Source organism: Asterias rubens, chromosome 6 (assembly GCF_902459465.1).
Source record: "Asterias rubens chromosome 6, eAstRub1.3, whole genome shotgun sequence".
NCBI lineage: Eukaryota > Metazoa > Echinodermata > Asteroidea > Forcipulatida > Asteriidae > Asterias > Asterias rubens.
Window position 1 is genome coordinate 5,666,749 of NC_047067.1, and position 22,348 is coordinate 5,689,096.

At 37.7% G+C, this 22,348-nt stretch overlaps 1 protein-coding gene across 1 annotated transcript; it reads right to left on the minus strand.

The window, feature by feature from the left end:
* Nucleotides 1–1,789: 1,789 nt before the first annotated feature.
* LOC117291294 (tryptophan 5-hydroxylase 1-like) lies at nucleotides 1,790–22,348 on the minus strand. The gene is made up of 14 exons (XM_033772929.1): nucleotides 22,256–22,348; nucleotides 18,140–18,286; nucleotides 14,632–14,800; nucleotides 13,570–13,682; nucleotides 10,252–10,319; nucleotides 9,697–9,747; nucleotides 8,562–8,660; nucleotides 8,198–8,244; nucleotides 7,113–7,248; nucleotides 5,360–5,429; nucleotides 3,926–3,982; nucleotides 3,689–3,784; nucleotides 2,362–2,495; nucleotides 1,790–1,991 (listed from the first exon to the last, which is right to left on the minus strand). The coding sequence occupies exons 1-14, from the start codon at nucleotides 22,346–22,348 to the stop codon at nucleotides 1,790–1,792; spliced, it is 1,482 nt and encodes a 493-aa protein (XP_033628820.1).

Below are 22,348 nucleotides of genomic sequence, written 5' to 3' on the forward strand. Positions count from 1 at the left end.
TGGACAAAACTGCTCCAGATATTCTGTGACATCCTTAAAGGCAGTGGACACTATTGGTAATTGTCAAAGACTAGCCTTCACAGTTGGTGTATCTCAACATATTTATTCTGCTTGATGTTTTGGTCAGTGTGCTCTTACCATCTTCTGGAGAACGGTCAGAGCACACTGACTGAAACGTCCAGCAGTACAAACCGGCTCTTCTTAGAGCCACCACTACTCACTTAAAGACACTGGACACTATTGGTAATTGTCAAAGACTAGTCTTCACAGTTGGTGTATCTCAACATATGCATAAAATAACAAACCTGTGAAAATTTGAGCTCAATCGGTCATCGCACTTGCGAGATAATAATGAAAGAAAAACACCCTTGTCACACGAAGATGTGTGCGTTTAGATAGTTGATTTCGAGACCTCAAGTTCTAAACTTGAAGTCTCGAAATCAAATTCGTGGAAAATTACTTCTTTCTCGAAAACGATGGCACTTCAGAGGGAGCCATTTCTCACAAAGTTTTATACCATCAACCTCTCCCCATTACTCGTCACAAAGAAAGGTTTTACGCTAATAATTATTTTGAGTAATTACCAATAGTGTCCACTGCCTTTAGACAAAACCGCGGCCACCTTTTGCAATTTTTAAGAACAACCAAAACGGTTCCAAAAAACATAGACATAGTTTCCCTTCACATAAATTATTAACAAGAGTTAACTGGCGTTTTGTAATTCATCAATAGCTTCATACCAAAGATTTTGACTAAAGTACTGATTCAAGCCAAACCAAGTTTAGATTAAATCGAGAAAAAGTGGCATTTCCAATGTATTATGTTCACACTTAGAATCAGAGTTTAAAAGTACTATGCAATCATTTTAAACGCGCCAATCCATAAGGATGGTGTTCCTACCGTACCATCACATTGATTGTCGAAAGCAATCTGCTTTAATTGAATTAACTTCAATTTATTGTTTCATCCTTTTTTTTTCTTCCTAATTTTAGAAAATTTGCCGGGTTTAGGTTTTGTATTAAATTCCTACCGTATTTAAGCAAACAACAAATTCTACGCAGAAGATTTGTATCTTAACAATCTTAACAATATTGTTGAGCACAAATCTCGGATTTAGTAACAATGTTAGTAAATAATATATATGTTTGTATTGTTTGTACACGTATTTCATCCCTACAAATATATGCTAATTAACTTATGAATAATCAGTACTATAATTTTTATATACAGTGTATGATGTATTCCATAATTTATATTTTTATCACATTGAGTGTGCTATGATTGGCGGGTGTACTTGTAATTTGTTTGAACATCTCCCAATACTAAAATTGAATAAAATAAATCAAAGTTGCCACAAATCGTTTTCAAATTGATGTGTAGTTTTGTGGGTGTAACTTATGTTTCATATTATACATGCCGGCTAAATAATACATGTTACATGTAGCGTACTCATAGAGCTATACATATCTCTAGAGCGTACTCCATTTTACATGATGTGTCACTTGTCACATAATTCACTTTGCATGTTACATGTCACTTATTGCATGTAACTGTCACATGATTCAATTCACATGTCGCATGAGCAGAAACTCGAGCAGAAATTCGGCGCTTGCACGTAAGCGATGAATGGTGATCTAATAGGCCAAGAATTCGGCGGTAAGCAAGAGCTATGACATTGGGCGATGAGAGACAGAGAGGGAAGAAAACAGCACTACTCAATTTCAATTTGAATCCAATGTTACCCGGTTCGAACTCCCCTTTCTCAAAAAATAATGGTTTATTTCTCGCGTCATTCCTGTATGTTGTTTTGCTCTCCGGTGGCGTCATCAGGCACCATGACCTTCTCCAAGACGCTACTGAGAAGACTTAGGTCATCTTTAAGCTCATCTATGACACTGTTGATTTGATCTGCCGTCTGTAAGATATCCACTGTCTGTGTGTAAGGGTTGTAACGGAGGGAGAACGGGCGCCTGATGCTGCTTGCGTAATCCCTGTAAGCAAAAAGAGATGTCAAATAAGTATGAAACTTACTAACGAGCAATGGATGGAGAGCTGTTGGTAGAATGAAAACTTTGTGAGAAACGGCTCCCTCTGAAGTAGCGTAGTTTTTGAGAAAGAGGTACTTTCTCACTGAAACAACCAACAAGCTTCAGAGCACACAAAGTTGTACAACAAGGGTGTTTTTCTTTCATTATTTTCTTGCAACTTAGATGACTAATAATTGAGCCCGAATTTACACATATGCATATATTGGGAAACACCAAGTGAGAACACTGGTCTTTGACATTTACCAAAACGTGTCCAGTGCCTTTAACTGCTTTTCGCTTCATCAACTTAAAGACCCAGGGAGATATGAGATACCTGATCATTTCTTTGGCTTCATCAAAGCTCTCTGACACGAAGTATGCATCCTGATAGGTGGTGATACGACATTCTTGTTTCGTGGCTTCGATGGGAGTGAACGGCAACGTCTTGGCGTCTGCTGACATCGCGTGCTGGATAAAAAGTGCCATACTTTGTTTGGTATTTTAAGTGGTTATACAATATTATATTAATTTTTGTTTTCACCCATAAACACCGACGTGTTAGCACTGTATATTCAGTACTTACCCGAGTTCTGTGAAAACATTATAATGAGCATTAGTATAGCACTTTACTTGTTCCTTTCGTCCCAAGAAATAGTCCAAGTCTTGATCTCAAGATTAGTGATCGCCACCTAGACTCATCCAAAGACTAACGCATGCGCACTGACTTTTTACAATGTATAGTACAGTTAAGTCCCCTGCCACGCCCTGTATTATGGGTGCGTTCGTTTAGCTTCCCTGGGTCATCCCCATTCTGCCCCGGTGCGTTCGTTTAGCTTCCCTGGGTCATCCCCGTTCTGCCCCGGTGCGTTCGAATAGCTGTTGACGTCATTCCAGGGGCTCACACCCAGGTCAGCCCCCAGCGCCCTGCTTGTGGAGTGGGTCACTTGGGGGCTGGTAAACAACGTCACTACAAGAGCGGTGAGTGGTCGTTAGTTTAGCTCTCGAGTGAGCACCGCGGGGTAGACCCAGAGAAGCTAAACGAACGCACCCATAAATTGGTCTCCTTTGGTGTCACATCGCAACATGATTCCAGACCACCGCCATGACAGGATTATGGAAGGTTCGTTATGAGGTCCTACTCATTGCAGTAGGTAAGTACGCCATCAAAATCCTACGAACAATTTTAGGGCTTTCAGTGTTTTCCTGATAACTTCAGGACCATGTCATGAGTTGTTGACGGTTGTGTAACTAACATAGTATCATGCTCAACAACAAGGCTGGTTCGAATCCAGTTCTTGCGCGTCGCTATGCACACTCAATCGTTAGTGTCCGGTGTGTTACAATATAAGAACAGGGCGTGCAAAAGAACCGAGCCTTCACTGTCATTGAGCCTTCACTGCTTCAGTGACGTTGGTATGTGTGGAATTTGGATGGGCCTCGGGGAGAAAACAAAGAAAAGATTTCCGTATCCTACCACCACTTTTTCTATGATTAATTTTTTACCAAAAGGAATATCTCGTTAGAGTAAACTAGAAACTAGCAAATTTGATACAAGTTTATTTCATAACGAATGACAGGATACAAACATTTTTCAAAAAGGAAACACAATTGGCTGCATCGAGGCATAAATTGACTTGCTTTATGGTCGAGGTATCACTTACTTGCAGTTCACCAATGGAAGAGAGCAGGCCCGCTCCGTATACTTTCAGCATCCCTTGTTGTTTACACAGCCCAAATTCAATTGTGAAGAAGTAACACTGAAAGAAGAATTCATATTCAACAACAAATGGAGACTATAAGAAATGACTAAAAATCCACGTTTGAGTCAGTATTATGTTGCACTAAAGAACTAGTGTTACTGTAGACTTTAGATTTGTGTTAATTTGTAATCAGCTTACCGATGCTAATTTGTTGATGTCTTCATCCGACGCCCCGAGCGACGCTAAACCAATTTCCTAGTAAAACAAGATTCACAAAATCAATGAAACTATTTATTTGCAAATTATCTCGAATGATTTAGTGAAAACAACAAACTGATTTATGTTTAAAGGGAAGGTACACGTTTTGGCAATTACTCAAAACAAATATGAACTAAAAAACTGACTTGTTAACAAGCATTGGAGAGCTGGTTGATAGCATAAAAAAAATTGTGAGGAACGGCTCCCTCTGAAACTTGTTAAGGTACGAGTAATATTCATTGTGTTTTCTGTAAAAAACAAATATATATTTTTTTTAAATGTCTCCAGTTATGCACCTTTGCAGATTTTGAATTTGTTTTGTAATCGACGAACGGTGTTCGTCTCCAAATGTAAAGGTTCTGGAAATTATAAATTCATTTAATCAAAATGCATTTTTTTGAAGAACTAAGAGAGAGTATTCGTATAGTACAGTGTAATAATTTTCTGTATTCGTTATTCCACTCCCTTCAGTGCGAATGAAACAACATCATGCCCCGTTATTTTTGCGGTAGCCTTTTTAAGTATGGCTGATAGAACTTATTCTTACGGCTTTTGTGCTTCATAGCTCTTACAACCTAAAACCTTAATACGTTGTAGCAGTGTAGTTTTGCTTTGTTGAAACCTGTATTTTCTTTTTTGTTGTGTGCCCTGCCACTTGGTTACAGTAGCATAGATTTTGAGAAAGAGGTAACTTCTCACTAAAATAATAAAAGACTTCTAGCCAGAAGTCTTTTATTCCTATCTGAAAGCACACAAATTCGTTCAACAAGGGTGTTTTTTTCTCTCATCCCTTTCTCGCAACTTCGATGACCAATTTAACTCAAATTTTCACAGGCTTGTTATGTTATGCTTATGTTGTACACCAAGTGAGAAGACTGGTCTTTGACAATTACCAAACGTGTACCTTCCCTTTAAAAAGACATTTCACCAAAACACCGAAACTCAACCGTTGTTGATAGGCCCCGCGCAATCATTGCAATTAATCCAAGTTGAATATATTACCCACAGAACAATCAACATTTTTAAAACAGCTAAACTATATTTTCTTTTTTGTTGTGATGGTCATTCTATTTCCAAGAAGGACTGACTCATTGTAATTAGTGCCAGATCCTGGATTCACAGAAAGCTCGACTAATTAATGTTTGGTCAAAACAAACTAACCATTGTTTTTGCCCTTGACGATTCCTTATTAAAACTAAGATTCAATTAGAGACGGGAAGTAGTGAAGTTAAAGGGATTGTGTACATTTTGGTGATTGTCAAAGACAAGTATTCTCACTTTGTGTATCTCAACATACGCATACAAAAAACAAATCTGTAAGCAAATTATTTTCCTCTACTCGATCCAGAACAAAGCCTATTATCCAAAACTTACCTGCGACAACTGCGCAAAAGCTTTATCGGCAAACATCGGCACGTGACCAAGAAGCTCATGACAACAATCACTAAGGACAAACCAATCAAATGAGAGAATTCGTGCGAATGTAAACAACAACAAAAATTTTAAAATGCGAGAATTTTCACACAAAAATCTCAATATTTAATTAATAACATCATAACAACAGTAATGCAATCTTATTAAGCGCACAAATTCATAAAAGTTAGTGTTCATTGCATGTGAGAAAGATCGCTCTCCCCATGAATGGTTGGAAGGACGTGCTCAATAAGAAAGGCTAGAGTAAGTTGTAAGACGTGGAGGATTTGAGATAATATGCAGAGGTATTGTTTTAAAGGAACGTTACAGAATTGGTAAGAAAACAAAATCTTGAAGATCACAGATTCACATAAAACTTACACGGTGATGATAGTTGAAAACATCCCTTGAAATATTTCTGTCTGAAATGTCATATTACTTGATGAGAAATAAATAATCTAACTTCGCGTTTGGAGTTTATCGCTCAGTGAGCATTTCCCTCATTTTTATTTTGGCATCGATGCAATGCAAAATTTGCAAAAAAGGTTTTTCCTTATTCTCTCGTGACCCAGAGGGCCTATCGATCTCAAACTTCTACAGGTTTGTCAGTTTATGTATATGGTGGATTACATAAAGTGCTTACACTGCCAACAACTGTTTTGTTAGCAAACCCCAATTCTGTATTGTTCATTTAACAATACCTCTGCATATTTAAAAAAATATTCATATAATTAAGGCAGTATGGATTTTGTTATATGGTTTTATTTGTTTCTCCGTATTACATGTACAGCCTCTCGCACGCCGTTTTTGTATTGGGGTGTTATTCTTCGCGTTCGTAGTCTTGCTTCGTGCGTTCTGGATGCCGCAATTGGCTCAAACGTTTTTCAAGCAGCCTTTATAGATAACTTCATATAAGGCACTATATAAATCGAACTATTAAGTATTATCTTTTCAAAAGAAAAGAGCTGTAAAAAAAAATCGTCTCAGATCACAGGTTTACATAAAATTTACACAATCGAAAACTTACAATGGATTATTTTTGTCTGAAATGTCATATTTTAGGAGAAATAACTAAAGATAGTTCATCGCTCAGTGAGCGTTTTATTCATTTTTATTTTTTATCGATATCATGCAAAATGTGTAATCGGTTTTTCACTATTTTCTCGTGACCTAGGTGGCCGATCGGTCTCAAACTTTTACAGGTTTGTCAGTTTATGTATATGGTAGATTAAATTAGGTGCCAACAGCACCAGCAACTAATAATGTAATGTTCCAAAGACCAATTCTGTAATGTTCCTTACAGGCAGTGGACACTATTGGTAATTACTCAAAATAATTATTAGCATAAAACCTCACTTGGTGACGAGTAATGGGGAGAGGTTGGTAGTATAAAACATTATGAGAAACGGCTCCCTCTGAAGAGATGTATAGTTTTCGAGAAAGAATTCATTTTCCACGAATTTGATTTCGAGACCAAGTTTAGACCTTGAGGTCTCGAAATCAACCATCTAAACGCACACAACTTCGTGTGACAAGGGACATTTTTCTTTCCTTATTATCTTGCAAGTTCGATGACCGATTGAGCTCAAAATTATGCATATGTTGAAATACACCAACTGTGAAGGCTAGTCTTTGACAATAATTACCAATAGTGTCCACTGTCTTTAAATATTGTCGTGAAGGTAATGTTCTGCATAAAACAATTATTACTTACGGCTCTGGTGTATAGAGTGGGTCTGAGGTGTGACGTACGTACTGTGTGCAATGAAATACACGAAACGCCAAGCCGGCTAAGAAGTCACGTGATGATAAATAACCAGCCACAGGTCGAATCTGAAACCCCGTGTGTTCTACAAATCAAAGGAAATTGAAATACTTTAGAAGCAATTTTTTTAAGAAACATGCTTATCAACTCCCAAACCCATTACTCTTGCAAGGGAATAAAGAAACAAATTGGAAAAGACAAAATGAGTACTGTGACCCGTTTTCGGGTCAAAATGACCACATCAAAATAGTCTATTTAATATGCAGAAAGCATGATTATTCGGGTGTTTTGTTAATGTTTTTACAGAAATCGCGAAATGTGGGCAGGCCTTGCATTCAAAAGGTTGTAGGTTCAATTCATATTGAGCTAACTCACTAATTTCACAATGACTATAGCCTCGTCCTACCTCGTTTTGTAACCTCGTTGATACCTCGCAAAGCCATCTTCGACCCCACGGTATCGTGCGCGCGGTATACTAGCAGCGGGCCGGTGCTTGCATAAAGAGCCTTTGACAAGGCTACAATGACTATGGAACCAGTTTTGTTTGTTTAGTTTCCGAATCACAATTCTTTTTTATTTTTGCAATTCATAATATTTATAAACGTCCGTGTTTTGTACAGGCGAGAGGCTGGCTGTTGGCACCCCGGATTTTAGATCCCCTTGTGGGAGTTTGCCGAGTTCCGTACACGGGAAGATTATCTTAACAAACAAAGAAGCAAATCCAACACATCTGGAAAGGTTTATCAGAAGTTAGACTACAAGACTTGCAATCACAAGGTTGTGGGTCCGAATCCTCTTAAGCTAATCGCTAGTTTCACAATGCCTAGAAAGATTTGTCGTTTAGTTACTGAACGACACTTTATTGGTTTGCACAATTCATAACCAATTTCTATGTTGCTTTATATGCTTATAGCTTAGTGACGGGAAGATAATATAACAAGCAAACAGATCTAACTGGTAAGAAAAGAGTAGTTTCTTCGAATTTGTGGCCTTTTAAATCTAAAGTATAGCACACAGATAGACACAAAACTTACCTCTCAAGAAAACAGACACGTCCTCCAGCTGAGGAATGTTATCTTCCCTGGAGACACAAAATTACAAAAAGTTATGAACGTAACAAATGCGGCATCATTGAAAATTCCAGTTTACTCTTCAATCGGTTTATCAAATTAAATCTATAAAATAAAACAAGTTTTAGATTTTTACCTTTTTTTCATTTCTAAATAAGTTTTCTGATAGTGTTTTCGTTGCAAATTTAAAATCTTCCCCGCAAAATGTTGACTTGATAGTGTTCTCAGTTGCTTAACTTGAGAAGACCAACACAACACTTGGTTATAACAGCCAATAGTTAAATCACATATAGACTGGCCAATAATAAAGAGCTTGTTTTTGTTTTACCTGTAACCGCAATGATCTCTCAGGATCTGTAAGTTATTGTAGTATTCCCGGCATGCAAAGCGCGGATAAAGTCTTGACAGCTCAGAGAAAACTCTGCCCCTGGGTAAAGAAATTTTAAAAATTACGAAAAGACACTGGACAATATTTGTTATTAGTCAATATAATTATGAGCATAAAACCTTACTTATGAGTAATGGGGAGAGGTTAACAGTATAACATGGTGTGAGAATTGGCTCCCTCTGAAATAACGTAGTTTTCGAGAAAGAAGCAATTTTCCACGAATTTGATTTCGAGACCTCGGATTTAGAATTTGAGGTCACGAAACCAAGCATCTGAATGCACACAACTTCGTATGACATGGGTGTTTTTTCTTTCATTTTTATCTCGCAACCATTTCAGCTCAAATTTTCACAGGTTTGTTATTTTATGCATATGTTGAGATACGCCAAGTGAGGAGACTGGTCTTTGACAATTACCAATAGTGTCCGTTGTCTCTAAGAAATTGCTGCAAAAACAGCAGTATGGAAATGAAATTATTGATTTTGTTTAAAGGAACACGTTGCCTTGGATCGGGTCGAGTTGGTCTTCGAAAAGCGTTTGTAACCGTTTGTTATAATGATGATTTAAAAGTAGAATACAATGATCCGCACAAATTTGCCTCGAAATTGCATGGTTTTCCGTTTACTTTACGAGCTAACACGGTCGGCCATTTATGGGAGTCAAAAATTTGACTCCCATAAATGGCCGACCGTGTTAGTCGACGAGGAAAAAGGAAAACCACGCAATTTCGAGTGATACTTGTGTGGATCATTATATTCTACTTTTAAAATATCTTTCTAATCATATGCATTTTATAACAAACGGTTAAAAACGCTTTTCAAATACCAACTCGACCGATCCAAGGCAACGTGTTCCTTTAAGCAGTGATTTTGTGATATCCTTTTTACTGTCAATGTTGTGACTGGTGAATGGGCACAGCCTGGTGGGACTTAATGCATATGACATTGTCCCGATTTGATATCATATCGAAGGGCTGGACTTTGATTTTTTTACTGTACAACTTAATCATTATACTGGATGCTGTATGGAGTGCCCGTCTGATTCGGTGATAATAATACAATAAAATGTTTCATACCACGTCTTGGTTTCTTCCGATGTGTATTTTACCCTTGGAATCGGCTGGCCGCTGCAATAAAGATTTGAACAAAAAAACAAACACATAATTGTTCAGTTTTGATGATGTCGTCACACTGTCATGGGTTCATTAATCAATTACGTAAGATTTTTAAAGAGATGGTCAGAAAAATGTCTTGACGATGATCATTCGGGCACCTACCACCATGTGCCCAAAAAGAGCTGCTGAAGCGTAAAAAGTTGCTAAGCACAATAAAAGTACTCTAACCAGAACAAGGTTACCAGCTAAAACACTATTAGACATGTCAAAAATGTAACCGGTGTCCTGCTTAGGTATGCTTAACACAAAAATATTCTGAAATTTGGCCCAGTTGATTCGGTGCCACGTATCAAACACACGCAGCGTAAATCTGTCCCGCTCAAAAACTTTTTCGAAAGGACCGTTTCGGTTTTCATTTTATTTGGAGAAAGACATGGTCTCGGCTGTGATTGGTGGATATAACAAGGGGCGGGATTATTGTATCTGTAAATTTAAATATTCATAAGGCAAACTTACTGGCGATATTGGTAAGCAATGTCTGCAAAGACCTTCCGCCGTTTTCTATACTCAGCATCTTTAAAACACTGACAGAAGAAGACAATATTTAGGTATATTAGTGTTTCATACAATCGACGCTTTTGAGTATATCAAGGACGATGGGACTATAGCCACTTTACGGAGCGTTGTTATATTAATTTTGGTTTTACCCTTACACCGATGTGTGTAAGCACTGTTTACTCAGTACTTCCCGAGTCCTGTGAACAAAGTATCACAGGCATATTACTCGGATGGGATTCGAACCCTTCACCCTTGCAGTTATACAGCAGTGTCTACCATCTAGACAACTATCAACGTTGTTGTAAGAGGACAGCAAAAGGGAAACAGATATGAGACTTGGGACTTCAGATTATTTCAGAATATTACTCTTTAAAGCAATTGGATACTCTCAGTAAACAGTATTGTCCAGAAGCCCACACTTCGTGTATCACAACTTATATATAAAATAACAAACCTGTGGAAATTTAGGCTCAATCGGTCATCGGAGTCGGGAGAAAATAACGGGAAAACCCACCCTTGTTTCCGCACGTTTCGCCGTGTCATGACATGTGTTTACTATAAATCCGTAATTCTCGATTTCTCAAAAAGTAAAGCATTTCACGGACTAATATTTCAAGAGAAGTCTTTCACCACTACCTTCTGTAAACCCTGTAAGTTATTTGTAAATATGTGAACTTTTATTTATTTTTCCTGATCCGATAGTGTATAATGGCTTTAAAGTAATTGTCAAAGACTAGTCTTCTCACTTGCTGTATCTCATCGTATGCATAAAATAACAAACCTGTGAAAAATTGAGCTCAATCGGTCATCGAAGTTGCGAGATAATAATGAAAAGAAAAAAAATGTGTCACACGAAGTTGTGTGCTTTCAGATGCTTGATTTCGAGACCTCAAATTCTAAATCTTAAGTCTCAAAATCAAATTGACTGTGTGTGCAATTAAAATACAAACATTGTTTATATAGGCCCCTGCAGTGTGTTGTTTAAAGACGTGGGTTTTCCTTGGGGAAATTAAAGATGAAACGAATGGTGATTAGAATGATATAATTGCCATTGTTAACGACGCCTGTGGATCGTGCATCTGTGAGTCACTGTAACTAAGTTGCTGTCTGTGAGGTATGAGGTAGGACGTAGTCCCCTACATGAATGTACATTAACAAAGTTTAAGATTGTATCATCATTTTAAAGGCAGTGGACACTATTGGTAATTACTCAAAATAATTATTAGCATAAAACCTTTCTTGGTGACGAGTAATGGGGAGAGGTTGATGGTATAAAACATTGTGAGAAACGGCTCCCTCTGAAGTGGCATAGTTTTCGAGAAAGAAGTGATTTTCCACGAATTTGATTTCGAGACCTCAGATTTAGACCTTGAGGTCTCGAAATCAATCATCTAAACGCACACAACTTCGTGTGACAAGGGTGTTTTCTTCTTTCATTATTATCTCGCAACTTTGATGACCGATTGAGCTCAAATTTTCACAGGTTGGTTATTTTATGCATATGTTGAGTTACACCAACTGCCTTTAAAGCCATTGGACACTTTCGGTACATAAAAAAAAGTTCACCGATTTACAAATAACTTACAGGGTTTACAGAAGGTAATGGTGAAAGACTTCTTTTGAAATATTATTCCATGAAATGCTTTACTTTTTGAGAAAACATTAAAACAATATCAATTCTCGATATCGAGAATTAACGATTTATTTTAAACACATGTCAGACACGGCGAATCGTGGGGAAACAAGGGTGGGTTTTCCGTGATTTTCTCCCGACTCCGATGACCGGTTTATTATTTGATACAGAAGTTGTGATAAACGAAGTGTGGGCCTTGGACATTACTGTTAACCGAAAGTGTCCAATGACTTTAATGCCTAATTACAATGTTGGTTATCCGAACGAACCGTTCCCTGAGCGAAATTGGTGACTTGATTGAAAGGGTTTTGCAAAATTCATCGATGTAATCATTGAGCTTTCTCTGTCGTGTAATCAACAATACACTACGTCAAGTAAACAGCTCAGACTCTAGAGATTCAACGGGGACAGCTTTGCTAATTGACGGGTGTAAATACAGGCAGACGGACTGCGCTGGTTTCAAAGACACTTGTGGGTAATTGACAAAGACCAGTGTTCTCACTTGGTGGATCTCAACATATGCATAAAATAACTAAACCTGTGGAAATTTTGGCACAATTGGTGGACGAAGTTGCGAGTTAATAATGAAAGGAAAAAAACACCTTTGTCACACGAAGTTATGTGCTTTCAAATGCTTGATTTCGGGACCTCAAAATCTAGTTCTGAGGTCTCGAAATCAAATTCGTGGAAAATTTCCTTTTTTTTCTCGAAAACTATACGTTATTTCAGAGGGAGCCGTTTCACACAATGTTTTTTTTTTTTTATCATCAGCTCTCCATTGCTTGTTACCAAGTACAAATTGTATGCTAACATTTTGAGTAATCACCAATAGTGTCCAGTGCCTTTAATGTCCAACATCGGTACGCAATTTACAAAAAACAATACTTCCGGTCAATTATTGAAGGAGTGATTATTTCTTGTTCAGAAGTGCGGCGGTTCGTTACAACCACAACAACAATCTAGTTGCGTGACGCATTCCTAGCACACGTAATATGATGTTTGTTCATCACATTTGCCAACAAAACAATTGCTCTAAACTTTCTTATTGCGAGCGGACCAATTTACAGTCCGTTCAAGCTATTCAGAAATCATACAAAGTATAGGGAAAGGTTTCTTAGATTTTTTCGTTCACATGACCTAATATTTTTTATAAGACATTGTAAACAACGCTGCGATTGTAAATACAGTACACTCAGTTTTAGAGTGTCGCGGCAGTATAAATTACAAATATGATAGGTGATGGCTTTGAATTATTACTTAAAGCAATACACTTAACCATTGCTTCATCCTTCGGATGGGACGTAAAGCCGTTGGTCCCATGTGTTGTGTATCGCATGTAAAAGAACCCAGTGCACTTATCGAAAAGAGAAGGGGCTCGCCCCGGTGTTCCTGACTGTGACTGCTGTATGCGCCGTAGCACCTTGTAAACCATTATAAGGTGCTACATAATTGGGTCTCAGAATTCATCACTGCAATAACCTATCTTTCTGAAAGTTTGTATATACTCAGCGCCTTGAGTACCTTGTTTGGTAGATAAGTGTTTGAGTCCTTACTTTGCGTACATTCTACAAACAACACTCATCCTTAAGGATTTATACGAGTGTGTGGTTAGTTAATACAAGGCTGTTGTTAATTCCTTTTACCGGATGATCTGCATCCAGTTCAGTGCCGTATGTGAGAACTCGGCACGCTGTTTGATCCAAGTTAGTGATCTTCCGGGGGAACCAAGGTCCGTCATCAATGCTCCCCATATTCTCTATGGGGTACAAACAAACACAAGTGTTTAAAAGTTCATCAAATTTGTTGGTGGTTCGCGGTGAATCAGTTTTCGACAGTGACAAAAAATCTAATAGTTTGATACCGCATGTTTAACTGGTACTCTTTATACTTGGGACCAAATATTTTTTCCTACGAGTATTGTTTTGTGTTTGTATCATCTTTTGATTCTGAGAAGTTTTGCGCTTCTCGGGGTTTTGAATTTTGCTATGGTTGAAACGGGCGTTGCAGTGTGAGCCGAATGGCTTGCGCTCAACATCCCACTGCGTGGCTCGGTTCACTTTCCCTCCTACCATTTCACCTTCAAGACGTCTTGTCACCAGACATCGCGTAACCTGATGTACCTTGTATCAGGATTTGTTTTTGGATATCGTCTTTTCGTGACTAACTGCTGTGAGCCGAACTCCACTTGAGAGTCCAAAAAGTGCTGATATTGCTCACGGCTCAAAACAATTATTTGGGAAGAGTTTTGACAGATTTCCCATTTGGCTTTTTGTTGTCAACCGCCAGCTACAGTCGAGTCTCATTATAACAAGGTCACTGGGACTGGTCAAAGAGAACAGATGAATCACCGTAAAGCAAAAACAAGATTCGGGATTTCAGAATGTAGGCTATACTCTTTATAAGCAGAATAGAACCTCTGTCAAACAGGAATATAATTAGATGGATTGAGAACATCGACACAAAGAAGCTACAATAAATTTAAAGCAGAAATAAGCCTTTGGGACTTCAATGTGTAGGCCTTACTCTTTGTAATAAAAAAAACATAAAGTCTTTATAAGCAAAAAAGTCTTGACAAGCATATTATATAATGTCTTTATGACGTGCTCTCTATACGACAATTGCTGTATGTAATGACTACATGTACTCCCTCGGTGCGCTGCAACCGTTGTAGCAGGTTAACTCACCTCCCTCGTTCCAAACGCTACTTATCGCGTCACTTATCGGCTCCTGAACGAAGCTCATCTGCCGTTGAAGCTGGTCCAAAAGCTCCATGAAGAGTCCCTTCTTGCCCTCGCAGTCCACGTACACTTCAAGCTCAGATTTCCGGCGCTCAGAACGCCGGGACTCGATGTGCAAAACTTGGATCTGATTTTCCTAAAAATTTTAATGTTTATCTATTTTAGTTAATTTATTTTTGTTGACAATACAATAATTTTGTTACAAGCAGAGGCCGTCCAGGAAAAAGCAAAAGTAACAAAACTGTCATTAAAAAAATGTGCCATCCCAGACCTTGCTCATAGTTTATTTTTAAAAAAGGAACAATTTGTACTATACATAATACACAGAAATGTTTAAGCTTTTTATACTGTACATGTTCTAGTGCAATTCAACCATATCGGTTGTCATACTGTTCATTTCTTTGTAATGTTTTTATGAAGAAGAAAAAAAGAGAAAAAAAAATATATATATATGTGTATAGAAATCTAATACTGTTTTATATCACATTTAAAGAGGCGAATTCCCTTCTATGCGGCCAGGCAACATTACCTACAGTGCAATTACATACAACCCCTGTCTAAAATGGCTTTAAACACATCGCCAAAGTTTCTACAATTAACGGCTAGCTTGCAACTATAAGCCGACGCCCCCCCCCCCCCTTAACAATTAGTAACGAATGTTAAACATGAAATGTAACAATTGTTTAAGTTGATAACAGTAATAATGTGAAATGCCTCTGAAGTGTCCTACTGTGACCGCATATAGAACACCTAAATGTCAAAAAATAAACTTACTGTGGCCCATAAGCGGGCCCGCGTGGCTTTGCGCTTCGCTCGTCGGTTCGTTTTGTAGAAATTTCCCCCGCTATAATTTCGTTTCGTAATTACCAGGAACGGTCGTTCATGTTCTTCTTGTAGCCCCTTATACCTATAGTGGTTTTTAGCCTTGTTTGGCGGGGCGAAGTTGCATACAATAAAGCTGTGATCTGTCGCGCGTTGTCTGTAGCGCGTTCTTGGCCCCTCTACACCCAACAGTGAGATTTTTTTTCTGTGATTCCTTATTAAAGGCAAAGTATTTCTTATTTGCCGTTCGGTTGTATAAATCCTTTATAAAAATGGAGACAACAAAACTAACATGTGTACATTTCCTTGTTGCGTTTTTGAGATGTCAAAAATCCGGAGCGAATAATGTTGGAGAATACGCACAATATGAGAAGTGTTAACTCAGTACGGTAACGCTTCTCAAATTCCAATTTCGGGGCATACAACAATGGACGTTTTTACTATATTACCACACTACTTCGAAATGTATGACGTTAATCAAAATTGGGATCAGGCTCGTATCATAGCACCTGAGAGACATTGGTATACAAGGGAAGCTATCGAAAGGGAAGCTATCGAAATATACAGACACGACACTGTGCCACAAGATATCGGCTATTTCATCAGCAGCATTTGGCATACTATCCTACCACCCTCCTCCTCTAACAACCCCCAACCTACTGACACGCCTCACTACACCCGAGAGGTTTCTCACACAATGGCCAACCCTAACAATAGCCCTGAGCCCGCCAACCACACAACCAATCAGAGCATTGATTGACCTGCAGTGGATCCACTGAACCCCTATAAAAAAAGCCCACTCTTCTCTTACCTCTTCAGTCTTCGCTAGTCGAAACGTTGAGACTAGTTTCAGTACTAACTCCGCGGCATTACAGTTAATTACGATACTATAAGCTAAAGTAGTAGTCCAGTCTAATTTCTATACCATCCGCCCTGGTAATAGTTAAAAAGCAGGACAGTTCTTTTCAGAACTGAGAAGTCTCCCGAACCTCCGTTTATCTACTCCACGGCAGTAGAATAAAGCAAGACAGTTCCCTAAGAACAACTCTACCTGGCAAGTAGATACACACATGGTGTTACCGCAAACCAAATAATATACGTTAATCAAAATGCTTTACACTATGGAAAGCTGTTGTAGGCGTGTGATTGCAAAACGTATACACTTTCCTTTAAGGGAAGGTACACGTTTGGTAATTGTCAAAGGCCAGTTTTCTCACTTTGTGTGTCCAAACAAAAGCATAAAATAATAAGCCTGTGAAAATTTGAGCTAAATTGGTTGCAAGAAAATGATATGAGAGAAAAAACAACCTTGTGTGCTTTTAGACAGGAATAAAAGACTTCGGGCTAGAAGTATTTCATTTATTTAGTGAGAAATTACCTCTTTCTCAAAATCTATGCTACTTCAGAGTACCGTTTCTGACAATGTTTTATAGTATCAGTAGCTCTCTAATGCTAGTTACCATGTCAGTTTATAAGTTAGTACTTGTTTTGAGTAATTACCAAACGTGTGCCTTCCCTTTAAAGAGTGGCATGGTCATTTATATTAGAGTATAATGTCTTTCAAAGGGAGTTAATCTTGAGGAAAGAAGTATGCATTCCTCAATTTCTTAAAAACTTCCTTGTTAAAATATCCTCATCCCCAAATCGCAAAGTGAAACAGATATTAACCAATTAAACCAATCAGTGCATTAGACACGCGTTTTTACGGGTCTGATAATTCGTCAAATCAATTCCCTTTATTCTCATGAATGGGACATTCCAACAGAATTTCACCTTTTTTCTTTTTCAGATTTGAGGTTGTTTTTTTTTTTCCTCGAAAGATCATTTTGGGCGGCGTTTTCTGACAACTTAAACTATCTAAGTGTTTTAGTCAATCTCATTATTTTATTGCAATGCAAAGGAGAGTTTGCAAATTGAAATTTTGAAAATTGAAGGCTCATAAAATATGCTTTTGCCGGCTTACTCGGGGAGCCATAATAATCACACGCAAACATGAAACGCATTGCTTTTTTAACAAGAAAACGCATACAAGCAACACATTCAAAATTTATTCGATAATCTTGATGATTCCATCACTTTATAAACAAAATAGTTAGTGCAAATTTAACTTATGAACGGTCAATGTCGAGTAAAGCAGTGAATGAGAAAAACAAAATAGTGTATGCACACAAAACAAAATTGAATGCACTAATAGCTAGCTATTAAGAAACCACTCAGTTTTAATGGATTGGTGAGATAGGCCTATGCATGAATTCAATGCGTGTTAATTAAATTGAATACAGTTTTGCCGATAATGGCCTGGAAACCTGCAATACAAGTTGTACTCTTATTTTTGCTTATCAAGGTAATAATGTGCTAAAATAATGTGTCGGAACATTAACTTTCTCGAATCTATACGAAATAAACAGTTAACAGAAGTGAAGTTTCGACCTCAGCAGGGGCTTTCTTGAAGGCTAAAATCTATAAAATTAGCTATTTGATAATTAGATTCGAAGTTTCGGATCAGTCCTGTCAAAAACGGACCTAGGACCTTCACTCTTAAAAAAAAAATGCATCTTCCTTCTAATACTGTTGACAATCATTCGACTTTTTTGGCAGTAGGGAGGGGTGGGGTGGGGTAGGGGGTCTATTTCTATAGAACAACATGCTATACCTTTAATGTCCCCAAGGCCCTTGCCAAAGCACCGACGTCGTTCTTCAGGGAGAAGACGATTGGTTTCCTTGTCAGCAGATCGAACGAGACCCGTCGCACGAGGCGGGCCCGTCGCAGTTTAGTCTGGTTGTCTGCCTCTCGTTTGGCCTGAGATAAATGATAAGAGAGACATGTATATTCACTATTCACTATTCTGAATCTGAACTAAACATGTAGTCGACAAAGCATCTTTATGGAAACATCATAACATCTTAACAATTTTTGTAGATATAAGACGATCATGAAATTTCAGCTTTGAACGTGGGAGGAAAACCGGTAATTATGCGAAACGCACACAGTCATGTATAAGGACTGAGAAACCGAATCCACATGTAAGGCTCCGGTCTGGGAATCGAACCGGGGTCCGGGAATCGAACCGGGTCCGGGAATCGAACCAAGGTCCGGGAATCGCACCGGGGTCCGGGAATCGAACCGGGTCAGGGAATCGAACCGGGGTCCGGGAATCGAACCGGGGTCCGGGAATCGAACCGGGGTCCGGGAATCGAACCGGGGTCCACAGACTGAGGTACAAGACAGGGACAGCAACCAAGCCACTGAGCCAACCTGTCTGCCCAAGTTGTCATTGTCATAACTATCATTGTCATCATTGTCGTTGGCATTGTTATTTGTGACATCTCATCGCATAATTGTCCTTATAAAATTGTTTTCAAATTGTCATGTGTAATGTCAGCTGTCACTCTAAATTAAACTAAGTCTGGTATCAATCTGTGTACCTTGGAATATAATTACAGTTTGGTACTTGTACTTAATTATTGTATTTAATACGGTAGCAGTTTTGAGATGCAACAATCCATGTACTGATCATAACTTGCGTTCCTTATGAATATATTGATTTACACTAGTTGTTTTGTCAGTGTACTGTCTTATGTGTCATTGTTGTGTATGCTGTGTGTATCGCAGGTCAGTGATCGTCTAAAACCAATACTAAGTTATTTGTGGCCTTAATCCTGTAATTGATGAAGAGTATAATAACAATGAACTGTTCAGTTTGTCTAATAACTCCATTTACTATTCTACCGAAAAGGTTTCAATGACAATGGATGAAAACTGCTTTTCATTGTTACACGTTAATATTAGAAGTCTCCAAAAAAACTTTGAAAATCTCAAACTACTTCTTAAATCGATAAAACACAAGTTCTCAGTTATTGCACTCTCTGAAACTTGGCTTAAAACTATTCCCCATTGTTACTATTCCTTACCAGGTTATGAACTCATTGTGAACAATAGACATGGTCCTAAAACTGGTGGTGGTGTTGCACTTTACATATCTGATGAATTGAATGTTATAATCAGAGAGGACCTTAACTTTTCAGATGATTCGCTTGAATCCTTATTTGTTGAAATCTCAAAACCAAAAGCAAAAAATATTATTGCAGGAGTTGTATACAAAGCGCCATCTATTGCCCACGATGAGTTTATGACCACTTTTCAAAATATTTGTTCTAGCATAAGCTGCAACAAACCTTGTGTTATCTCAGGCGATTTCAACATCAATTTACTTAATTATTCGAATTATTGTTCCCAGTCATTTATGGATTTACTGGCTACCAACACCTTCCTCCCATTAATTGACAAGCCTACCCGTATTACAGATACCTCTGCTACTCTTATTGATAACCTTTTTTGTAACATATTACCTTGTCCCAAATCAGGTATCTTATTGTCTGATATTTCAGACCATTTGCCGATCTTTATGTACATACAGTCCCCAAACTCCAATGTCCCCAATAGTAGCACTAGCAGTCATAATAATAATCATTCCAATCGTAATTTCTCCCAATCAAATCTACAGAAATTTAACGAGGACCTATTTTCCTCAAATTGGGCTGATGTGTTTTGTTGCAATGACCCGGAAGAGTCATTCAATGTTTTTATTAATAAGTTTAACTATTTGTATGATCAAGATATTCCACCTAAATCTCACAACCATAAACCCAGTCGTAAACATTCACCTAACTTACCATGGATAACATGCTCACTTCTAAGATCAATTAATAAGAAAAATAAACGAGGAATCACACTTGATTGGTTTAGAAGTTATCTTTTTAACAGATCTCAATATGTGTCCATAGATGGTACTAATTCAAGTACCAGAATCCTAACACATGGCATACCTCAAGGATCAATATTAGGACCATTACTTTTTTTAATATATATTAATGATTTCACACAATCCTCAGATGAACTTTCTTTTATATTATTTGCTGATGATTCAAATTTATTTTATTCCCATAGCAATCTTAATTACCTCATTAATAAGGTCAACACTGAACTGATACATATCGCAAACTGGTTCAGGGTCAATGGACTGTCTCTCAATATTGAAAAAAACCAATTTCATGGTGTTTAGCAATACTGCCAATGAAATTCCTTGCGATGTTAAAATTGTTAACACTGTTATTAAAAAAACTGAGTGTTGTAAATTTTTGGGGTTATTTATTGACGCGGGATTAAAGTGGGATTCTCATATTGACCAGTTATGTAAAATAATTTCTAGAAATATTGGGGTGATTAATAAGATCAAATTTCTTGTACCAGCAAAAGTACTAGATTCTCTTTATAACCCATTAATCGGATCGTATCTTAATTATGGTATACTGGCATGGGGAGGTAGTTCAATCAACAAACTGAACAGAATTCTCCTCCTATACAGAAACGGGCTTTACGTGCCATTAATTTTGCTGATTTTCGTTCACATACAAGTCCCTACTTTACTAAACATAAGACTCGTAAAGTCAAAGACATTTATTATCACCAACTTGGGTCCCTCGTGTATCAGTCTACCCGTAATACTTTACCATCCTCAATTAATAGTATATTTACACACAATCATGAGATTCACTCACACTTTACTCGTCAAGCCTCCAACCTTCATATACCATATACCCGTACTTCTCTTGCTTATAAAACAGTTAAACTTGAGGGACCCAAGCTCTGGAACTCGCTCAACTCTCAACTTAAAGCCTCAAAAAGTCTTTCTGTATTTAAGCGTAAATTTAAGTGTACTTTGTTGAATTCATATTGTTGATAGATAATGTCTTTCCTACATTGTAAATCTAAGTGTACTTTTCAATGAATTCATATTGTCAGTAGATGTTGCCTTTCTTACATTGCTGACCCGTCTTTGTTTGTCTTTGTTTGTTTTGTCCATTGTTCGTTGTTACAGGTAACTACTTTCATTGTTAGCAGCTTGTGCATTGAGCCTTTTTGAGTACACCTGTCCTTTCCGGGACATGTTTCCTACCTGGAGGGGTATCTTCTTCTACAATACACCAATTTAAATAATTATCGGCTCAATGCACAAGCTTGCTCAGGGAACCATACCCTTACAAGCCTTGCTTCTGTATGGGTCCCCCACAGTTTCACGAATGTCAATGCTTATTATTCATTTAATTAATCTTATCAAACAACTATTTATTTGTTTATTTCCAACTAATACATTGCCTATGATTTGATACTGATTGTGATTTTGAAACTGTGGAAATAAACTGACTGATTGTCATATCAGCATTTTCCCTTAACAGCTGTCGTCGTGTCATTGCCAATGGCCCAGACAATACTTTCTTTTACCCAAGTTTGCCATCGGTGTCACCAATATTTTAATAAATTAGAGTGACAAACATCTTCATCTACAATTGCGTTATTTGCGTCTGTATATATTTGCAATTTAATTGTCTTCAGTTTATAAAAAATATAAAAATAAAAACCTTTATCGATGTAAGACCGTCTATTATTATTATTATTTTTTATTTTTTTTTTGGGGGGGGGGGGTTCACAAAAATTGTTTTTATATTCCTACAATTCCCAATACAAGATTAAATTTACTGACCACGTCGTGATTTGTCCCCAATCGTGTCAAATCTGTTATTGAATTGTATTAAAATTTACAAACTTCGTGACCCGAAGGTCGAATTATAGAGTAGTTAAAATAATTTAAACTAGATATGACATAAACAATATTCAAAAGTACACATAATAGTAATATTGCAATCCACGTCCTGAGTCGTTGATAAAACAAAACAGAAAATGCTGACATCCGAAAATCGTAGAACTTACCATATCTATAGCGTCGTCCGCACTGTGCTGCCGAGTTGTCGAATCACCAGCTCGGTTCCCGAGTAAAGTACTTTGGACAATTTTAGAGGACAT

Coding starts and splice junctions, on each gene's coding strand:
- LOC117291294 (XM_033772929.1), bottom strand. CDS start 22,348: ATGTCCTCTAAAATTGTCCAAAGTACTTTACTCGGGAACCGAGCTGGT. Junction 10,320..13,569: donor AACTGGATGCAGATCATCCG/GTAAAAGGAATT, acceptor TTCTTCTGTCAG/TGTTTTAAAGATGCTGAGTA. Junction 3,785..3,925: donor ACATCAACAAATTAGCATCG/GTAAGCTGATTA, acceptor TTCTTCTTTCAG/TGTTACTTCTTCACAATTGA.